Source organism: Aythya fuligula, chromosome 12 (genome assembly GCF_009819795.1).
Source record: "Aythya fuligula isolate bAytFul2 chromosome 12, bAytFul2.pri, whole genome shotgun sequence".
In the NCBI taxonomy this organism is placed as follows: domain Eukaryota; kingdom Metazoa; phylum Chordata; class Aves; order Anseriformes; family Anatidae; genus Aythya; species Aythya fuligula.
In genome coordinates this window covers 7,434,975-7,455,808 of record NC_045570.1, presented here as the reverse complement: position 1 = coordinate 7,455,808, position 20,834 = coordinate 7,434,975, and the positions used below count along the sequence as shown (strand labels likewise).

The 20,834-nt window shown below is 38.1% G+C and overlaps 1 protein-coding gene across 1 annotated transcript in view; it reads left to right on the top strand.

Moving 5' to 3' along the window:
- Positions 1-2,088: 2,088 nt before the first annotated feature.
- ESRP2 (epithelial splicing regulatory protein 2) overlaps positions 2,089-20,834 on the top strand; it is a 28,823-nt gene continuing 10,077 nt past the window's right edge. The window contains exons 1-13 of the mRNA XM_032195614.1: positions 2,089-2,118; positions 5,773-5,886; positions 7,100-7,214; positions 7,943-8,041; positions 8,163-8,217; positions 9,528-9,638; positions 10,761-10,893; positions 11,054-11,096; positions 12,120-12,421; positions 14,468-14,689; positions 15,634-15,832; positions 17,036-17,228; positions 18,248-18,425. Coding sequence (XP_032051505.1) covers positions 2,089-2,118; positions 5,773-5,886; positions 7,100-7,214; positions 7,943-8,041; positions 8,163-8,217; positions 9,528-9,638; positions 10,761-10,893; positions 11,054-11,096; positions 12,120-12,421; positions 14,468-14,689; positions 15,634-15,832; positions 17,036-17,228; positions 18,248-18,425 — 1,794 coding nt within the window. The remainder of the gene's footprint in view (positions 2,119-5,772; positions 5,887-7,099; positions 7,215-7,942; positions 8,042-8,162; positions 8,218-9,527; positions 9,639-10,760; positions 10,894-11,053; positions 11,097-12,119; positions 12,422-14,467; positions 14,690-15,633; positions 15,833-17,035; positions 17,229-18,247; positions 18,426-20,834) is intronic.

Genomic DNA, 20,834 nt, shown 5'->3' with positions numbered 1-20,834 from the left:
TCAGGACCTAAAGCGAAGCCTTGAGAGGTATCGTGAACTAAAATTTAGAAACATTATAACTTGATAAATTTAGACTGCCTGAATTATTAGACATGCAAACACAAAAGTTCAGCTGATCTGATTTTTATGTTATTACTTGTGTCACTCTGCATAATTCTGTACATAACCACATGCAGGTGCATACATCTGTATATAGGAGTCACCTATCTGTAATGGAGTCCTTGCTGTCCTACACTCCCTAGTAATTCATTGCTGGAGGAGGTCTCTTATGTAGGTAAAATAATTTGTTTGTGAAAGAGATCTAAAGTAGTTCTCTAGCTTCAGCTTTGCATAGAGATGCATGCTTATCAGAGTGGAAACTTATTCTTAATTCCTTCAAATGAATGGGGAGAGGGGTGTAACATGCTTAGCTAACGTTCAAGGTTTTAGCAAAAGGGAACAGCTCAAATGTGTGTACCTAAGATAGAAGTTTTTATTTCAAACAGTGTATTTTAAAAATCTGTGGATTATATCTTTGCTGTTTTTCTAGGACCATTGCATATTAGGCATGTGAATTTCTTAAGCTCCAGGGAGTATATTGGAATATATGAATTTAGGTGAGCCAAAATAACTTTTCTTCTAAGTAATTTCTGAAATTGTTCCTTTTAATAATGACCAAAAGATGTCACTCCTGCATAAGTTTTTTTTTTTTTTTTTTTTTTAATTATACATTTTTTCTAGCAAAGCAGCAGTTAATCTCCTCTACAAATAGAAAGCCCTGACAGTAGGATGTATGTGTGTATAAAAACAGGTCTGCATGCCTGTTTTGCAAAGGACTGATCTAGAAGACATGGTTACAGGTTTTTTTGACAGGCTTTATGCAGAATCACAAATGACCTGTTGGTCTCTGTCTTAATTTTTGCCTAGACCAGGTGTGATTTGCCTTCCCACAGTTAGCCAAAAGATGTCAAAACAAGCACTTTTTAAGAAGTTAATTTGGCAGAAACTTGATCTTGTATCCACGTGTAACCAAAATGTAACCTCTGGGTAATTCACTAGCATGCCTGTTGATATCACTGATCTGAACCCATGTCCCCACACAGCAAGCACCATGTAATACCTGTGTGGGGATATAGAGGCATGTCTAGCCTGAGCATGGCACAAAAGCTAAGCTACTTTCTGGAAGCTGTTTCTGTCCAGAGTTAAATTGCAAAGATTCCTTTAATTCTGAGGCTTTGTGAATGATTTTGTGTCTAGCCTGGTGCTGTTAGCTGTGACGGGTTAGCAGGGCTAACAGAAGCAAAACAGAGAAACTTTTGTGCCTTATTAACAGAGGATCCAGTTCTGAAGAAGCACTAGGAGCAGGTCAGATGAGTAAGAAGCAGCCAAATTTTCTGTTATTTCTCAGAGGTGAACGAAAGAGAGAACCCCCCAGGGTATCTTGGGTTCAGATACAGCTTAGCTGACAGCATGGCAGGGTTCTGCAGCTGCCTGCTCCCTGCTTCACTGCCATGCCAGCCACAGTGCAGAGGCAGCGGCCTTTCTCAAGGATGAGAGCTATTTTTAGTTAGGGAAATGGGAATATCCAAATAGCCAGTGGTTTATTTTAGTGCTTCGTGCATCATAGCTATTGAAAGAGCTTACTGAGGAATCTTAAAGTTTCCCTGCCATCCCCAGCTTTGTTCAGTTAAGGCTACACGGAGAAGGGGGCCGTGTCGTTTCAGCCACTGGGGATTCATTTGCAGAAAACACAGCAGCTTGTGCTGGCTTTCCTCCAGCTTTGCTGCTGGCGAAACATGTCTCTTTGCTCTCTTTGTACTCTCAGCTACAAGCCCCAAATCCTGTAGAGCCAGTTTTTCAGACAGTGCTCTGACTCTCTCCTTCCCTCTCTCCACCTTTTCCCTAAGAACTGTTTTAGCTTTCAGGGAGGTAAACGTACAGAGCAGCCTGCTCAATTCTTTCTTCTTTGTTCAGTTTTTAATCTGTGTGGTGAATTATTGAACGTGTTCCTTTAAACGTGGAATGATTCATCAGAGCCCTAGCAGAGGCTGACCTGCTGGAATAAGCAGCACAGGGTGATGCCTCTGCACTGTGGCTCTTGCAAGCTAAATGAGAGCTGGCTGCAAGATGCAAAGAGTGGTAATTAACGCTGTATAACTCAGTTCCTATGAAATGACTAGATTAACAGGAGCCATAGGGTGTGTGAGCTTGGTGGAGGAAGCCTTAAGGTGGGGCAGCTTTGCATGCTAAAGTGGGGCAGCTCTATGGAGAACAGTATGAAGGTGAATGACGGGAGGTAAATAGCTGAGATGGGTTTTATTAGTGGAGTTAAGGAGACTTGGATGGAATTTATAAAGTGACAGACTTGTGGACAGGTTGCTGAATGTGTGAGACAGAAAACTGTAATGTAAATCTGGCACTGGTCTTAACTTGTCCTGAGCTTGCTATATGTTGGTGTATGACTGTTCTGGGTTGCCTTTTGAGGTGCTGCCTTGTATTTATGGTGGGGGAAAAAAAAAAAAAAAGCTGAAGATGGCTTTTCAGCAGGAACTTGTAATCACTGAAGTTACATTTTAACACAGCTTTATGAATGCATGTGCACTGGTTGCTTTAACTCCTTCTGAACATATGTGATAGGCTGTACACGTATCTGCTGCCTGAAAGCCTTAGGGGTCTGGTGTAACCTATAGTAACGAGAGCTGGTCTCCAGCTATGCTTTTATACTTAACCTTTCCAGAATTAAAGACATCTCATGTAGATGAAAGAAGCCAGTTCAGACTAATCTGAAAAATCTCTCGTTCCTCCATGGCAGAGTTATGCCTGCTATTTTGCCTCGTGCTTTTTTCCTAGGTGAATTTTCCCTTTCACAATCCTCTGCCTCATTCCTCTACATGGTTAACCTGTGTGATAGTGAGGCTGGTTTGGATGGGAAGGGTTGCTCGTGACTCCTAACTATTCTTCCCACACTCCTTTTGGCCTATTTTGAGGAGCACACCCCAAAGTTTGGAAAAGATTATTTTCAAAATAGAAGTTTCTAAATAAGCATTCAGCAAGGCCTGCTAGTCCTACAGCATTTTTATCTGGGGCACTCTAAAATGTTAACATCTACTAATAAGAGATGATTGTTTTCACAAGTAGATTATCCCATATTAGGAGTTTGCAATGTTGAAATTTATCACTAACACTTGTTACATATGCAGTGCAAATAATCTGGCTCAGTTAAAAATAAAAACAACTGCTGCCTCATGTTTTTTTTTAAACTTAGTACACCTCGAGTATTTGGTTTATCTGTGTACTTGTGTAATGTTACGCTTGATGTCTTCTCACCAGGGGCTTCTGAAAATAGTTGTGCTGTATACCTGTCTTTTCAGCTGTACATTGTATGGGAAATGATCTGAAGAAAATAATGTGAATATTTCAGTGCAGCAGTCTTGATTTTTTTTTTTTTTTTGCCAGTTTATCTGATGCCATTTGGCCTGAGCACTGCCTCTCTTGTTCAAACATTTTTTTCTACTTTTGTTTTCTAATTTGAAGGCTTTTCGAACTACAGTTGTTATGCTGTACAAATCAAATGAGGCTGCATGCATTTCCTGCTTCTCTCAAAATGTGTATGGGGGATTTCTTCTTGCATCTTATTAAAACAGATCTCTAATTGCACTTTTGTTATGTGGGCTCTTCCACATCTTCAGAAGCACAGGGTACAAAGTTGAAGGTTTGTGGAGTGTTTTATTACTGCTCATCAGTAAGGATCTGCTTCCTTTTGGCAAGAATCCCTGTACACCTTTGGGAGGCTAATTAATGCCTATTCCTATTTCCAATCCCTTCTTACAAATATTTGCTTTTTATTGTGCCCAGAAGTTAAAGCATGAAGGTGTTGCATTTAGTAAAAAGAGTTCTCCTCCTGTCTGTTATGGTGAGAATATTTGTTGCTGCTCTGTGACTGTGGCAGGCCCTGTAACTGCTTTTCTGAAGTGGTTCATGTGGAATTTTCTTCTTTTTGTGGTGTTTACACATCAGCTGAGGTATTTGGAGCACTCTCAGATCTCAATTTTCTGATTTTTTTTTTTTTTTTTAAATTATTCCTAAACAATGACTTGCTTTATGGCCTCAGGTTCTCCAAGCCTTCAGCTTGTGGTAGGAACCTGAAGTAGCAACTGGGAGGAAACTGGCTTTCTGAATCTGCAAGAATGAGAAAATATAAATATACGTATATAATTATTTATTTTGGTGGGTTTGTGTGCTTTGATAGAGTGCAAAGAACTGCATTAAAAAGGATCGGGGAATATTTCACCCTTTTAAAAGTATCAAATGCCTTCTGTTTCTATATAAAATGAAGTTTAATATAGTTTAATGTAATATGTATGCAAATTAAGCAACTCGCACAAGTTGCTGATGGAAGTGCCTCTCCTTATTCAGTGTTGCCCCCTCAGTTCTCTGTCTAGGGGGATTTAGGGACCACTACTACAGCATTACCCCAAGTGGCAGTGGAATGCTGTTAGCCTAAAGAAGGGCCAGAATTGGATTTGAGCAGTTACTTTGAATTAAAGCCTGGGTAGTCTTGTCTCTACTGCTAATCCATGTCCAATACAACATTGCTCCCTTGTGAACCTTACCTTTGGGACATAAATGCTACAAGAGTCGTTCAGAGTTAAAGCTGTGTAGCTGTGGGAGCAGGTCATTAGGATGTTGCCTCTCTAAGCAGAGAATGTAACATGTTGCATGTGTTGATACTGGGGGAAAAAAACAAAACAAAAAACTCTATTTTTCCTCATATACAGGTTAAAAGGTAGAAATATATCTTTGGATTTGCAAATTTGTTCTAATTTGTTACGAGGAGACGAGGGGAGGTTATTTTTCAGTGGATGTCTACTGCATCATGTTGTTAATTGTTGCTTTGTTTGTGATCAGATGCTTTCCTGGGAGGGAGTAGCATCAAGAGAGAAGCTTAGAATAATTATATTTGTCTCCTTGAAAGTTAGGTAACAAGTTGCTATTTACTGATTTGAAAAGTGTAGCTACTGTACTGTATTAGTGTTAAATTCTCTGCTTATAATAGTCAACTGCTATGGGCTAATAAAAGACTAGAAACTGTTGTCCAAGGATGGAAAACAACTTTGGGCAAGATACAGGTGGAGCCCTTTTCTCTTGAGAATTAACCTGTTGGGGATTATCTATCCTACAGGCAGGGAATAACTTTGTTTTAGCTAATGTTAGTAATGCTGTATCTCTGCAAAGACTTTCATTTTCCTAGATCTGACTTCATTATAATTTCACTTTTGAAGGCATCAGACCACAATTTGTTTGGCTTTTCTTGACATAAAGCTTCCAAAACATTAGTAAATGCAGATGGGTAGGTGTTTTTTTTCCTTTTAGAAGTAGAAATCAAAATGAAATTTTAAGGACAGAACTGAAGTGAAAGGTGGCATAGGTGAAGAAAGACTATTGCACAATCGGTACTGTGGTTTATCTTGAAACGTTGTGTGTTTTTTATTTAAAATATTTCACAGCATTTTTTAGTAATTACTTCAGATTTTGAACCTTGCCATTACAATACCGTTGCCTTTCATACAAACTCATAATTCTGCCATTCTATCCTAGTTCTTTTTGCCATACTGCTGGTCATCTTATATTTTATTCTGCAAAAGCATACCATTTCTGTGCCTGCCTTTTATCAGAAGCCCACATCTGTTATGAAGTGTCAATTTTTTCTCTTGACTAATTTTTTTTTAAATGGTAAATGTTCATTTTATGGCTTATGTGTATTAGTCAGTCAAATGTTTTTTTCTTCTCTAGTTTATTCAGCTGGTATCCAGTGATTTGAAAGTACTTGGAAGGAGTTCTTACACGCTCTGCAGTGATGGCCAGTTACTCATTCGACAAGTCCTCCACCCAGAAACATCTAAGAAGGTATGAGATCAGAACTGATGCAGAAGGAAGATGGTTTACCTGCATTTGAGATGAGCAACACAATTCAACCTTGGCAACTGTAGTGCTCCAAGAACAGCTCTGTGCTTCTAAGGGGTGTGAAAGGGAAGGCATCATCGGATATAGTCCCTGGCGATTGCTCTTGGAAGTCAGATGCAGTACTTGAGGACCCCCAAATAAGCATAATGAGGAAAATAAGGAAAGGCAGAATAAAGAACAACAAAAGTTGTTTGAATTCAGTGTCACAGGGAAAAGGTCTAACCTCAGCAGAGGTGGTAGAGAAGTGCTGCTTTGTTTAGGCTTAACTTAAGTCATTGGTTCTGTGCAGAGCTATGGGTTTGTACCAAAACCTAAAATTGGTAGAAGCCACATGTCAGTGTCCTGCAGAGAGTAAACATGCAATGACTTGCCCTGGAGAATGGCAGTTGTTTCCCATCTGCATTTATTCAGCAGGAAGCAGTACTACAGCTCGTTTGTTACTCCCATATGAAGCAGCAATTTCCTCTCAAGCCTGTCTTGCACAGGGAGAAGAATCTTGCCTTTGTGCAGGGTGGTGGCTCCCGAGTTAGCCTGCTTGGCAGGGTCTGGAGGAAACCTGCAGGAATGGGAGCTGCTGACATTTAAGGAGTTGACGGATCAACTGTATTTTTTTTCTTTTCTATATAAGGGCGGTAGTCATGCTGAGTTTCTACAAATATTCATCTGGCATTTGGGTTGTGCTAAAATTTAGCTCTGTGGCTTTTAATAAAAGCAAATACTTATGTAGGGATGAAGCAAGAAAGAAAACAATGGTGTTTAGCATTCAAATGTGATAGTACTATTTTTTATTTGATTTTGTTTTTTAAATCGGGTCACATGCTGCCATCCTGCAATATGGGTTGTGGGTAACACTTTGTCCTTCCCACTTGAAAAAAATGGACTGAGACAAACAAAATAGAGCAACCCTATAATACCATGAAAGCAGTAATTTTGGAAGACTATGGAATTTGAGCTATTAAAAAGGAAAAAAAAAAAAAAAAAAAAAAAAAAACCTGGTCTATCATAGACAGATGATGATGACATGTAACTATGTAGTTCTTGAGATTGCCTCATTCAGTCCAAAAGCATTAATCAGAATTTAATTGAGGACCCCCAAATAATTTAAAAAATATTAATCAGAAGGAATGTATACAAAATCATTTTGCCTTCTTTGTAGAACTTCCTGCTATCAGACTGCTTCTATTCCTTTTATGATCTGCGCAAAGAATTTCACACATGCTACCCTAGTTCAGCCGCCGTGAAGGACCAGACTATCAAGACCATGGCAGAATGTATCCTTTTGCTGCAGCTTTTGCAACTGAAGCAGTTATGCTTATTTAGGTTTTACCCCTGTGATTGTTATGGGTTTTATTCTACTGAGCTATGATGTGAATTTTAAAAATCTCCTAGGTAAAACTGATCAAGTGAGTGTGTGTGGGGGGAGGGAGGGGTGCCTGTTTGTAATATTTTTCTATTTTGACTCTAATAATGAGAGCTAAACCATATGTAATAAATCCATTACAAAACAAGTGAAAAAAAAAAACACACAGCGTTTTTATTTATATTTGATCCTTAAAGGAAAGGCTTGGCTATCAGTGAGCTTCTTCAGGGTCAAGTAGCCTGCAAGTTTCCACTGTTTGCAGACAATTGTTCTCTGATCTAAACAAAACAAAACCCACCTCTACATCTAAATTTTAGGAGTATTGCTATGGCCCAGAATAATTTGGTTAAAGTTCAGTTATGTTTGAAGTGATAGGAACTTATTCTGTTTTTTTTTTTTTTTTTTTTTTTAAACTGTTAAAGCTGAAATGATGGTAAGCTATCAATAGTTTTCAGAATGTTGACTGTTAAAGTGAATATTAACTAGTTTATGAGCAGAGTTACAAATGCCTAATGGTCACGTGTCCCTGCTAAGACCAGTGTGATTTGATTACCAATTCCATGTTAATAACAGGGAAGCCTTATGGCTTGTTTACAAATGATTGTGCAAGTCTGTTATTTTCTATAATCACCTATTTAGATCTAGGCTTAGGGACAGATGAAACAGAGGAGGACTTTGGCGTGTGGCAAGTGAAAACAATGGTGGCTATCATTTTCAGCATGCTCTCTGAAAGTTGCAGTAAGTGACCTGTTTATTCAGAATGTTGAAATTTTTCCTTTCTGTGTGAATCGACAGTGGTACTGTCATTCTTAAGTAATCTGTGACCCTGGTTATATTTCAATGTCCTGTTTTGTTGCAGATCACATATTTACTGAGCCTGAAACTGTGAAATACAAATATGAAACAGGTCCATGGTAAGTGCTGTTGTTACAGTTCATTACAACCAAAGCTGAGCTTTGTCTACATCAAGGAAAGATTCCAAATCCTTCCTTCCATCTCTGTGAAACTAGGTTGATTCCTGAGAACAATTACAGCATGTTTGGAGGTCTGGTGCAGACAGACCGTAGCTGGTATATTGAATGCTGTACGTTTGTCTGTCTTAAAAGTCACTGCAAGTAAAATGCTCTTTGCTCACTAGCTTCTGTTTTGAATGGCAGTGAGGCTGTCTTATCTTACCCAATGGTGAAGAAATATTTGTGAACTTTCCCTAAGTCAACAGGGGTAATGGCTGGCACACCCTAAATGGAGCTGAACTACATTACATGGTGCTTTTGAAGAGTTGTCTAATATGCTGAATTGCAGACTGTCTTACAAGGCTGTGGTTGAAGCAAATGATTTTTTTTTTTTAATTGTTTGGAGATCCTGCTTAAGGGATCTTTTTGTATTACACAAGTGGATCCCTTATGCTTCTGTGAAAGTCTTGATGTTAATTATTTGCTGTCTAGACAAAGTGTAGTTGGACATCTTTTTAAACAGATTCCTAGGTTTCTGCTTTGTGCAAGTGACAAAATGGAAGCTGTTGATTAGCAGACATGTTCCTTACCCAACTGCAGGTGTTTTGTCTTTTCAGTGTGCTCATGAAAATGGGCGTGTCTCTACCCTATCTTGATCAGTATTACAGTTTAGGAGACACTTTGATTTTAAACAGATTTCTTGCTGAGAACTTGGTCTTTAGATGGATGGAAACTATTCCTTACATGAAGTAGATTTCTCATATTCTACAGAGATAAGCTCAGCTTTTCCATGTTTTTTTTTTTTTTTTTTTTTTTTTTTTTTTTTTTTCTTCTAATCTAAATTGACTTTGGATTTTGGGAGACAAGAAACAGAATAGTTCTTTATTTTCAAATACATTTCAGGAACTGGAGACTTACACATCTGAAGCATAAGTAATGTATATTCATATTTAAGACTTCCTTGTAATCATCTGCATTAGATTAGATTAAATTTGGAAGTTCCTTATTTCTTCACTTTGAAACAACCTTCTTATTTTTCTTAAGGAACTGCTATGTGATGACAATACACTGCATCTTAGGTATTGTGTATATAAAGGAATTACCCCAGTTATTGTTCTTTACTGAAAGGAGTAGCAGAATTATAAGAGTCTCAACTACAAATATGCTCTGTTTTTTCAAGTTAAATGACTTGTAAATAGGAACTTGAAAATATAATGGAAAACCTAGATTAAAGCTTAATTTTGCTTTTTTTTTTTTTTTTTTCTGTGCAGTAGTAAATCTGAAACAGTGGACAATGAGACAGTAATACGTGCCAGAGGTTTGCCATGGCAGTCTTCAGACCAAGATATTGCCCGATTTTTCAAAGGACTGAATATTGCTAAGTAAGAGAATAAGAATTTGTCTTGCCTTTATTGCTTGGTCTTTAACATCAAATGTGTTTAATATTTAGTGTGTGCATTCTCTCTCACACACATGCATGCACAAAAGTGCTTTCTTATATCTTTCCCACCTCCAGCACCTTCCCACCCCATGTTCATAACTGAATAGGTTTCACCAGCTTAACTGTGCGAGAAAGAATTGAGAATAAAGGCTCTCTGGCTCTTAGCCGTGCAAATCACAGTTCCTGGGTAAACTAAGGCTGGAGATGTGATGGCCTTACCTTACTTAAAAAATAAATAAATTTGTGTTAGAACCAATCAGTTGGATAGTAACATATTGAAAGATGATTCAAGCTTTGAGACTGTATCTGTCCCATGTTACTTTTAGGAAGATGTGCATGCAAAATACCGTACTACTTAGACAATGCTCTATCATACATACAATGACAACTGTACAAAAAGACCTCTATTATGCACTCCCACGCACCCTCCCCAGCTCCCCCAATTCAATCCTGCCAGCTTAGGAAAAATATATTCCTGTGTTTCTATTGTATGTTATTTCTAGCTTGCTAACATTGCATTTTAGGATGATATCAGCTCTTTTGATTCTTAGAACCTCAGATAAAAATTGATTTCTCTGTGAAATTTCTGTGTCAGAGAAGGTAGAAGATAATTGTTTTTGATCTACAAATGAGTAGACCAAGGCTTGGAGGGGTTTCAGAAGCCTGTTCTAAGTGTTTTGTTTGTTTGTTTGTTTTATACTAATATTTTCTAGAGTAATCTTGTTGCCTACTTGGAAGACTTAAAAGCCAAATAAATGTTGGAAGACTTAAAAGCCAAATAGATTCAGAAACTTCCAAGTGCTCTTCAGAAGAAATTTTCATTATTGTTTTCTGTGGGTGTGTGAAGTGATTCTAATGTAACATACCTGCCAATGTATATTCCAGGTATTCAATGCAGAGTAAATATGATTGATTTATTCCTGTAGGTGTATGAGGAAATTCAAACCTGAATCTGAGACGATAGGAAGGGGTTACAGAAATACACCTGCATAGAAGTTGAGAAAGTGACAAACAGCATGAGATCCAACATCTCACTTTTTATTTTATTGGGTTTATATTCCAGAGGTGGTGTGGCCCTTTGTCTGAATGCTCAAGGAAGGAGAAATGGTGAAGCATTAGTTCGGTTTGTCAATTCTGAACAGAGAGATTTGGCACTGGAAAGACATAAGCATCACATGGGTAGCAGATACATTGAGGTAAAAAGTAACGACTTGAAGCAAATCTTTGGAGAGCAAAGAGTATGGTTTTGAATGAGAACTGTGCATGCTCCTATATTGCTCTAAATAACAAAAATACTCATACATGAAATGCTTGAATATTGTAATTTTCATGTATGGATTTTTTTTTTTCTTTAAGGTTTACAAAGCAACAGGGGAAGAATTCTTAAAAATTGCAGGAGGTAAGTGATGCTGGAGTTCAGTATAATTATTCAAGTTCATAGGCACATTCTAGTTCTGATACCTCTCTGTTGTGGTTTAACCCGGCTGGCAGATAAACACCACACAGCCATTCGCTCACCATCCCACCTCCCTCTCTGGGATAGGGGAGAGAAATGGGAAAGTGAAGCTTGTGAGTTGAGATAAAGACAGTTTATTAAGACAGAAAAATAATAATAATAACAGTGGTGATAATAGTACTGCTACTAATAATGCGTATAAACAAGTGATGCACAATGCAATTACTCACCACCTGCTGACCGATGCCCAGCCTAACCCTGAGCAGTCTGGCCCCCCCACCCTGGCTAGCCACCCCTATATATTGTTCAGTGGCATGCCATATGGTATGAAATACCCCTTTGGCCAGTTTGGGTCAGCTGTTCCGAGTCTGTCCCCTCCCAGCTCTTGCCGCACCCCCAGCCTGCCCGTTGGCAGGACAGAGTGAGAAGCTGAAACGTCCTTGGCTTGGTGTAAGCACTGCTCTGCAACAATTGAAACACCAGCATGTTATCAGCACTTTTCTCATCCTAAGCCAAAACATAGCACCCTACCAACTAATAGGAAGAAAATTAACTCTGTCCTAACTGAAACCAGGACACTGTCTTGGCTGAGGACACTATTAATGAAGTAGCTTTTCCTGTTTTGCTTTCTAAGAATCTTTGACCCTGTGAAGTTTTGGTTTCATGTGGTTGCATTTGAGCTGTGATGTTTGTAGGCTGGGCTTGGTGTTTGGGAGGAAGGGGAACCTTTGCAGCAGAAGTGTCTGTATACCTCACTAATCTCTTCTTTGTTCCAATTTCATTAAAATGTGTAAGACTTTAAGGGTAAGGGGGTCTCGCTTCAGAATAAATTACTGCGAGTTAATATTGTCTCAGGTATTGTGTGTGTTTGTTACTAGCTACTTACCTCCTGTGTTGCTCCTTAACGCTTTTCTGTTCCTCTGTCATACGGAATTGGCTGACCGTATGTTAATATCTTCCTACCAGGTACCTCCAATGAAGTTGCCCAGTTTTTATCTAAAGAGAATCAAGTTATCATCCGGATGAGAGGCCTTCCATTCACTGCTACTCAGGAGGATGTGTTGGGGTTCCTGGGGCCAGAGTGCCCGGTCACAGGAGGGAAAGAGGGACTTCTCTTTGTCAAGTACCCAGATGGCAGGCCCACAGGAGATGCATTTGTATTGTTCTCCTGTGAAGAATATGCACAGAATGCACTTAAAAAACACAAAGAAATTCTTGGAAAACGTTACATTGAACTCTTCCGGAGCACAGCAGCAGAAGTCCAGCAGGTTGTAACTATTGGCTGTGAAACTCAAAAGAGTTAAATATTTATTTAAATGATCATACACCCATTGTAGACAGTCATGCAAGTTGTCTATATCAAAGATGTCAAGCTCCAGATAGGGCAACATGTGCTTACTGCTTGGCATGGAAAAGGGTACAGCATTGTTTTGTGTTTTTTTTTTTTTTTTTTTTTTTTTTTTCATTTACTGCCACTTTTTTTAACATTCCCCAGATCATGAAGTAAAAACCATTGGATAATTTTCTTCCACTTAAAGATTGACTGAAATCTCAAAAATAATTCTAAAAATGTACCAGATTAATAGTATTTCAGTAATACTGATTTGAAGTCTGTAGTATTGTCTTTAAAATCTGTTTCCCGTGCACAGAATTTAACATGAAATTCTAATCTGGCTACATCAAAAGAGCTTTTCCTACAGTTCTTTTGTTGGACACTAAGAATTACTAGGATGTATCTGATATTTGGTGAAGGGAAGTGATATATCTCTCTTCCTAAGATAATGTATTTCATTTTTTTTCTCCTTTTCTTGACCAGTTCTTAATCATGATCATCTTCTTAAACTGGTAAACCACCGTTTCGTTTTGGCACCCGCAACTTGAACCCTTATAAAACATCACATACTAATTTTTTCTTTGTGACAGAATATTTCTATACTGATAATGCCAAAATCGTGGGAACCATTATGAGATTTCATCTGGCCTTTGCGTAAACATTGGCTATAAAGCTTGCATACAGTTACTGTTTGTTACTATCTGAAATGAGAAGCTTTTTCCATAAAAGTGATGGGGTATGGGAAAAAATATCCACATATGCAGACCTGCCATTTACCTATAGTACTGTTGCATGGAGAATACAACAGTCAAGAATCTGATAATGAATATTATGAAGACTAAGCAAAATGTCATGGTGAAACTTATTTTCTCCTCAATTTTGCTTTGCTGAAAAAATGAGGCAAAGTCCTCAAAGGAACAAAGCCACCGTGTTCACAGTGACCGGATCTTTGTTCTTGTTTTTGTTAGGGAGACCTGGATAAAACCCATGCTCCTTCAATATGTCATTACTTCTTCCTCTAGGTCAGTTTTCTAAGGTGACACCCTAGTTTTTTACTGCTTGAGCAAGAGATGATTCTTAGGGAATTAAAGGCAACTTGTTTGTGTAAAGACAGCTTTCATCTATTTAAATTAACACAAAGTGATTGCAATATTCTATACGCAATGAGGGGAGATTTCTGGCCTGAAATGTGCTACAAGAATAGATTCTTGCAAAAAAGCTTCTATCAAGACAAACTCAATAGGCTTGATCGTTATTGACAATACTAAAACTTTATTATCTTTGCATTGGTGCCTCTTTCAGTGGAATGTGTTTATTTCTGATAATCACTGCTAAATATGTCTTTCAGCAATAAACCCCAACAGCAAGTTATGTTCCCTCTGTCACAAGGGGATGAGTCAAGAGAAAATAAAATGTTGAGACCAAGGTCTCCTGTAGCTTTTATTTTTTTTCTTTTTTTTTTTTTTTTTTTTTTCCAGAAGCCCTGTACTTCAGCATGGTTGTTTTGATTAATTAAGGTGTTTGTTTATTAACCTATCAGGTCTATGAAAGAATTAGTCTTTTTACTTATTATTTATTTCAGATCTCAGTTCTTTTAAACTAGATGTTTTTAATTTACTGTAATTTAAGTATGAAGTGTAAGTGACAAGACTGGTGTATTAGTGTGAATGTTGTTTTCAGATGTTCCTTTTGGGATATGCTAAAATGTACTGTAATCTGCTTTTAACTTTATTGTAATAAGTTTAGAAAGGTCTGCTATTAGTGTCTAGCAAATTAAATTTATCAGACTTTTTTCCTTCAGAGTCTGAAACTTTCAAATGCCCAACAGGAAACTGTCCACAGTAATCTGGTTCAAGAAGGCATTTTCTCTGATATTGGAAATGGATTTATTTAAACATATGAAATACTATTGTGAGAACTGATTTGTGCTCAACCAGATGATGTGTAAATCTCTATCAGTGTCTTTTTTTGTTCCCTACAGGTACTCAATCGATACATGTCAACACCTCTTATTCCCACCCTCCCAACTCCCATCATTCCTGTCATACCCCCACCATACACAATTGCCACGGGTAGCATACGTGACTGTGTCCGGCTCAGAGGCCTTCCTTACACTGCTGGCATTGACGACATCCTGGAATTTATGGGAGATGCCACAGCTGATATCAAGCCCCATGGCGTTCACATGGTCCTTAATCAACAGGTAACAGCATTTTGCACAGGAGAGCTGACTTTCCAGTTACTGAACCAAATTAGAAGTCATGGTAGCTTATTTGCTATGCTTTAGGTCTTCCATAACCTTGACAAAATACTATCTTCTGCTTGACTTTTTCCTTTCTTCCTCAGCACTTCTCCCTACCTTCCCCGTACATGCTTGCTTTCCTTTCTATATCATCTGTATGCCTAAAATGGAGGAGGTTGAAGCCTGTGGCATGTTTTCTTTGACTAATAGCTTTGTCCTTGAGGCTGCCTTAAATATTCCCTTGTGTTTCAGTCAAATTCTGGAAATACACAAGATGGAAATCGCTCATGTAAGATGGCATATCTGCCCTGTTCAGGGTTTGTGCTCAATCACAGCTGTGTTCTATAAGCCCATTTGTGGAAAAATCTTTTTTTTTTTTTCTAACTTGATTAGAGACTTATCAGGGTTTAAAGGAAGCTGATAATTGAAGTTATGTTTTGGATATATTTTAATGATGTAACCATGAGAATTTCTTTTGTTCTTGTCATCTTGTGTTAAAAATATACTATTGGTCACAGAAACATTGAGGTATTATCCTTAAAGGAAACAAATGAGGGAGATCTACTACATCTCTACCCTCTGGAGATGCTTAAAATTCAAATGGAGAAGACCATGAGTGGTCTGATGTAACCTGAATGTGTTAGCTAGCTCTGCTTTGGTTTGGATAAGAGGCCTTCAAATTCTGTTTCCATACCAAATTATTCTACGTTTCCTTCTGGAAAAAGGAAGTAGTATTAAGTTAAGGGTGCTGGCTACACAAGTCTTGCCTTTGCTTCTAAAAATAATTGTTGACTTATGAGGAAGAACAATAATTTGCTTCTCTAAGAACAAAATCTTAATACTTTCTGTGTTTCTTGTGCTCTTGTTCTAATAACACTTTGATTTAAGATTTTTCTTTTTCATAGGGACGACCATCAGGTGATGCTTTTATCCAAATGAAATCTGCTGACAAAGCCTTTATGGTGGCTCAAAAATGTCACAAAAAAATGATGAAGGACCGTTATGTGGAAGTATTCCAGTGTTCGGGAGAGGAGATGAACTTTGTTTTAATGGGTGGCACTTTAAATCGTAGTGGCTTATCCCCACCGCCATGTAAGTTACCATGTAAGTCTGCAATTCTTCTGCTCTCTGCTGCTAAAGGCTGATATGTGGTAGGTGCTGAAGCTTTGTGGCCTTTCACCTTTTGACTTGGGTTTTGCCATGATCAATAATCATTCATCTGTATACATGCTGAGATTGGAATTGTTCCCTTTGGGCAATAATGGGACTGATTGGAGCCATTTTTATTGTATTTTCGGTGGTGAATAGAGGGCAGCAAGGCCTTGCCAGTGAAATTGTTGCACACTTTGCTTTTTATGGGTGAACTGTTCTTCTGAGCTCTGCAGTAGACTCGCCTGTAGTGAAACCTACTTGGAATTAGAGGCATTTTTAAAAGGGGGAGAAATTTTATATTCTAGCTGCCAATGAGTGCTCCTGCTATCTTGCCTTAGAGCATTGAGAAGGTACTCTTTGGGCTTATTTTTGAAGGAAAGCACCCACTGGGATGATATGCTAGTTGGGAGGATTTTTAGTTTTTCTATTTTTTTTTTTTTTTTTATTAAATTGTAGTGAACTTTATTGTGGAACTATAATGGAACTTCGCTGTACCATTCTAATTAGTCTCACTACCAAATCACAAAACAGATAACAATGTGTATCTGCAAAATGGTAAAAAGCAGCCAAATATACTATTTAAAAACAATTTGACTGCACACTAAGCTTTGTGTTCTTATGCAAGTCAGGTATTTGTGTGTCAGAATGCCTCAGACTAGTGATGTAGTGTTTTTTTCCCTGTTGTGTTTCTTAAAAACTTTTGTTATATCCTAAAAATACTTTTTGAAGCTGCAGTAGGCTTACATATGAAAACTTGTGGTCAGCAGTTGTAGATGCCCACACATAGCTAATGTTATGGTTCTTTTGTCCCACAGAGTACAACTTCTGTTAGAAAGAAAAAAGGGGTGTGTTGGTGTGCACGCCTGCTTTCTCTATGCATATGGCTTTATGCTTTCTTTGAATAACTCTGAAGTCACCTGCTTTCCATGTACATATGGACATGGCTGCTCAGCTTGAGGAGTTGTGATTTCTTAGGAATTGCTCATTTCAAATGCACCAGTTGTCATTCATGGTAATGCGCAGGGGTCTCCTGGAGAGGGGCTAGAGAGCAGTCACATTAGGATGAACAGTTCCTTTCCTACTGCAGAGATCTCCATTCTGATTTTTTTTTTTTTTTGTTGCTGTTGTTGTTCGTGTGTCCTCGTTTGTTTTTAGGTCTCTCTCCACCAGCTTATGCTGCTTTCCAAACAGCAGCTGTGATCCCAGCAGAAGCAGCACTCTACCAGCCACAAGCCCTCTTGCCAGCCGCCAGGACTCCCCAGGCATCAGCTGCTGCTCCTCCAACTGTTACCTACTACCCAGCTCAGGCAGCTCAGCTTTATATGAATTACACAGCTTACTATCCCAGGTACCCTCTAGACTTAACTGCTTCTCTTGCCATTTCATCTCAGTGGAGTAAGCAACTGTGCATTTGGTCTGAAATTTGTACTTAAGGTGTAGACAATCTTAGGAATTTGTTGACATTAATCATCAGGGAAAGTAACCCTTTTGACTACTTTTCTGTGGCTTTATAATGAAGTTCAGCTTTTCTATAGGATTTGGTTGCATCTCGTGATAATGTTGGTGTATTGTTTAACAGCATTTTTGGCATTGGTGTGATATCAAGGCAATTCTATTTCTTGACCAAATGAGAAACTGTGTAAATACATGCCTCTGTCCTCCTCTTGGTTTGATCTTGTACTTACAGTACTGTTTCTATACTAATACTATGCTTAGTACCTCTGGTAAGTCTGCTAGATATCTTGTATCAGTGAGACCAAAGAACTTCTTCATATGTATAAGCAAAGCAGGTATCTCCACCTTTTCCCTTCCCACTGATATTATCAACATGGCTTACTGAAGTCTGGTGCTCAAGTCTGTGGGGGAAGAGTTTGTTCATTGACATTTCCTAGGCTTGTGACACTAACTTGACTACATAGAAAATTGCTAGACAGGTCTCGACTGGAGATATTACTTCTTTTGTGGCCTAAAAGCACCAGATTTGGGCTCTTGGCTGCTTCTTTTACTATGATTTCCTCCTGCCTCCTGTATGATTCTATTAATGATCTTAGAACAAGTCATTTGTAGCTTCTAGTTTTCTCCTCCACAATGAAGTAACAAGTACCACTCTTAACCTCTTCGACTGCAAATGCTAGCTATTTTCCTCTACATCTCTTCCCCCAAAAATTGTCAAATGCTGAAGAAAAATAAGGGAAGTCAGCAGAGCAGTCCATATCAAGGCTGTTTCCTCGTGTTTTTTTTTTTTTTTTTTTGTGCGCGCGCCTTTTTTGTCTTATTCTCAATTTTTTCAGTTTCGTCTTTGCGTGTTCCAGCTACTAAAATCAGTTACTGGTTTTCATAACAATCTTGCCCCTGTTTCTCTTTCAGTCCTCCAGTATCTCCTACCACAGTTGGGTATATCGCAGCTCCTCCAGGAGCTGTAGCTGCTGCTGCCACTGCCACCCACACTCCAATTCTGCCCCAGCCTGGAGCATTAGTCCGTATGCAGGGCTTGCCATATAACACAGGAATGAAGGAGATTCTCAGTTTCTTCCAGGGATACCAGGTTAGTATGCAGTCTCTCTCCCTGATGTTTTATTTGAATTTATTTGATCAGCAGATATCAAACTGAACAAGCCTATGCTCTTGGAAATTGATGAACATATTCACAGCAGACTGCAGTTTAGAATTAACATTTGCCTTCATGCTTATAGTAAGCATGTCCAAATTTGAAAGCAGTGATCTAATGCGTGGATATAAGACGTGTTAAAGACTGCTGAGAACAAAGTTCTAGTACAGTAGGCTGCAGTGTAACTCACCACACCTACATTACAAAAGGAGAGACACTGGTGTCAGACACTCTTGCATGGACTATTTATTCTGGTTACAGGAAGGAACATTTTGCATTATGCTGTAACCTAAAGAAAAAAATGTATTCTCCAATCCATGGGATACTGATAGCAAGTATGTTAAGTGCTTATAGATAACTTTGGTCAGTATCTACTGATTTGATACTCTATCAGTAGGCAAACACATAGAAACTTATCTTCTAGAGGAACATTTAAAGAAAGAAAAGCACCATATTTGAATTCAGCAGCACATATTTGAATTCATGGATGGGTCTTTCCATGTCTTCTTCCTTTCACCTCAGAAGATATTGTATCTATATCCATGTTTTGCCATCACATATTTGCTAAAAGGAAAGATAATTGAGTATGGTGTGTTCTGGTGAGTATTTAACCTCTTTGGATAACAGCATTTACATGAATACCAAATCTGTCCTAGTACTACTCAGAAGCCCTTATTTAGAATTTCTTGGTGGGTCTCAAACCACTCTTCAAGTGAAAAGAAGGCAATTTTTACATGAGTTTGTCCTTCAAACTTATGTAAGTTGGTTAACAGTGGTATTGCTGAAGGCTGAGATGCGGATTTTTTTTTTTTTTTTCATGCAAAGAAGCAATTTTTTTCCCCCCAAACGTTGCAGCAGTAATGATCCATTTCTTAACCATTCACAGTTTACCTTTTTCTAACTGACTGCTTTTTGGTGGATGGATGTATGGATGGTGGTTGTATTAAAACCTTAAGTGTGGGGATAGCTTACTTCCTAAACTGAAATTCAGCTATAAGTGTAAGTGTGCTGTTGAAAAATGACTTGAGTCTGTCTATGCATGGAGCAGGTCAGTGATTTACAACATCTAGTAGCCCTGGCATCCACTAGATCTTCAATTTAGCGAAGCGGGACTCTGGGTCTGGTGCTGAATTAGAGCTTTTCCTTATTTTCTGAATTTAAAGAGTAGTTTCTAGCCTTTGTGTTAAGCAGTTAAATGTTTCAAATGAATGGAAATTTTACCACAGTGTGAAAGCTATTCATATTCTTCTGCTGCAACCTCTTGACATCATTAGTTACTGTTATTAAATTGGTCACCTCTTTGATTTCTTTAGAAGATGTTGTCCAAATGAGATCGGGTTCAATATCTTATAAAGGAGCCAAGGAATTATTTTGAATTGTTCTTGGAATCCCGCATGTGGTAATACTAGTTTTGTACTCCCTCATTCCTTTAGGGGAAAACAGAGGTGGTGACTTACTGTACTGGGACAATATTATGTCTCTGGAGGAATAACTAATCTTTTTTTTTTTTTCTTTTTTCCCCCTTCCCTCTCTCCTCACATTATTTTTTTCATTTTCTGCTGCTGCCCAAGGATGCATTGCACGATGCTTCTGGTCATTTATAAAGTGAGCCCTTAATAATCGTCAGTGGTTTTGGGCATGGTTTTAATTTCTGCATAACTAATTGATGTTGGTATTCAATGGGCTTGGGAAATAGATCGGAAAAGCTGAGATTAAAGGGTGATTTTTTTTTTGTCTTTGTATGTCCTTGTCTGAAAGGAGCAAGTTTTAAGTTTTAGTTCCTGCTTTATGCTCTTCTGTGTTCTTCCTTCAGTCTTCATGGGCTCCATATATTGCATGTATTCACATGTTGTTATTTAAGTGAAAACACCTTTCATACCAGACCTGCCTCTTAAGAGAGAGAGTTTGCTTATTATGGCCTTCAACAAGCTAGTCTCAATATCAGTACATGCTTCTAATCTTAAATTATTTAAGAATCTGCAGATCAGCACTTTATCACTTACGTTAATTTTCATTTATTTTATCAGCACTAGGCTCTTGTTTAGTGATCCAGTAGCTTGTTTTCTTCTTGAAGTTATGCATTCTTATTTTTATTGTTAAAAATCCCTTCCAGTTTGTATGTGTTTAATGTATCTAGCATTAAACAACCTTGAAAAATCTGTGAAATTTTAATAGTAAATCTTGGAGATGGGTATTTTCCCCATCACCTTTCATAATGTTGTAGTGCACTGTAACATTCAAAATTGCTAATAATACTTTCTCATTTAGTATTTTTTCCATGTTAAACTGCTTTTTAGTTATATTGTAATGTAACTGGGTCAATTATTTGACTGTGTAGCTAAAGGA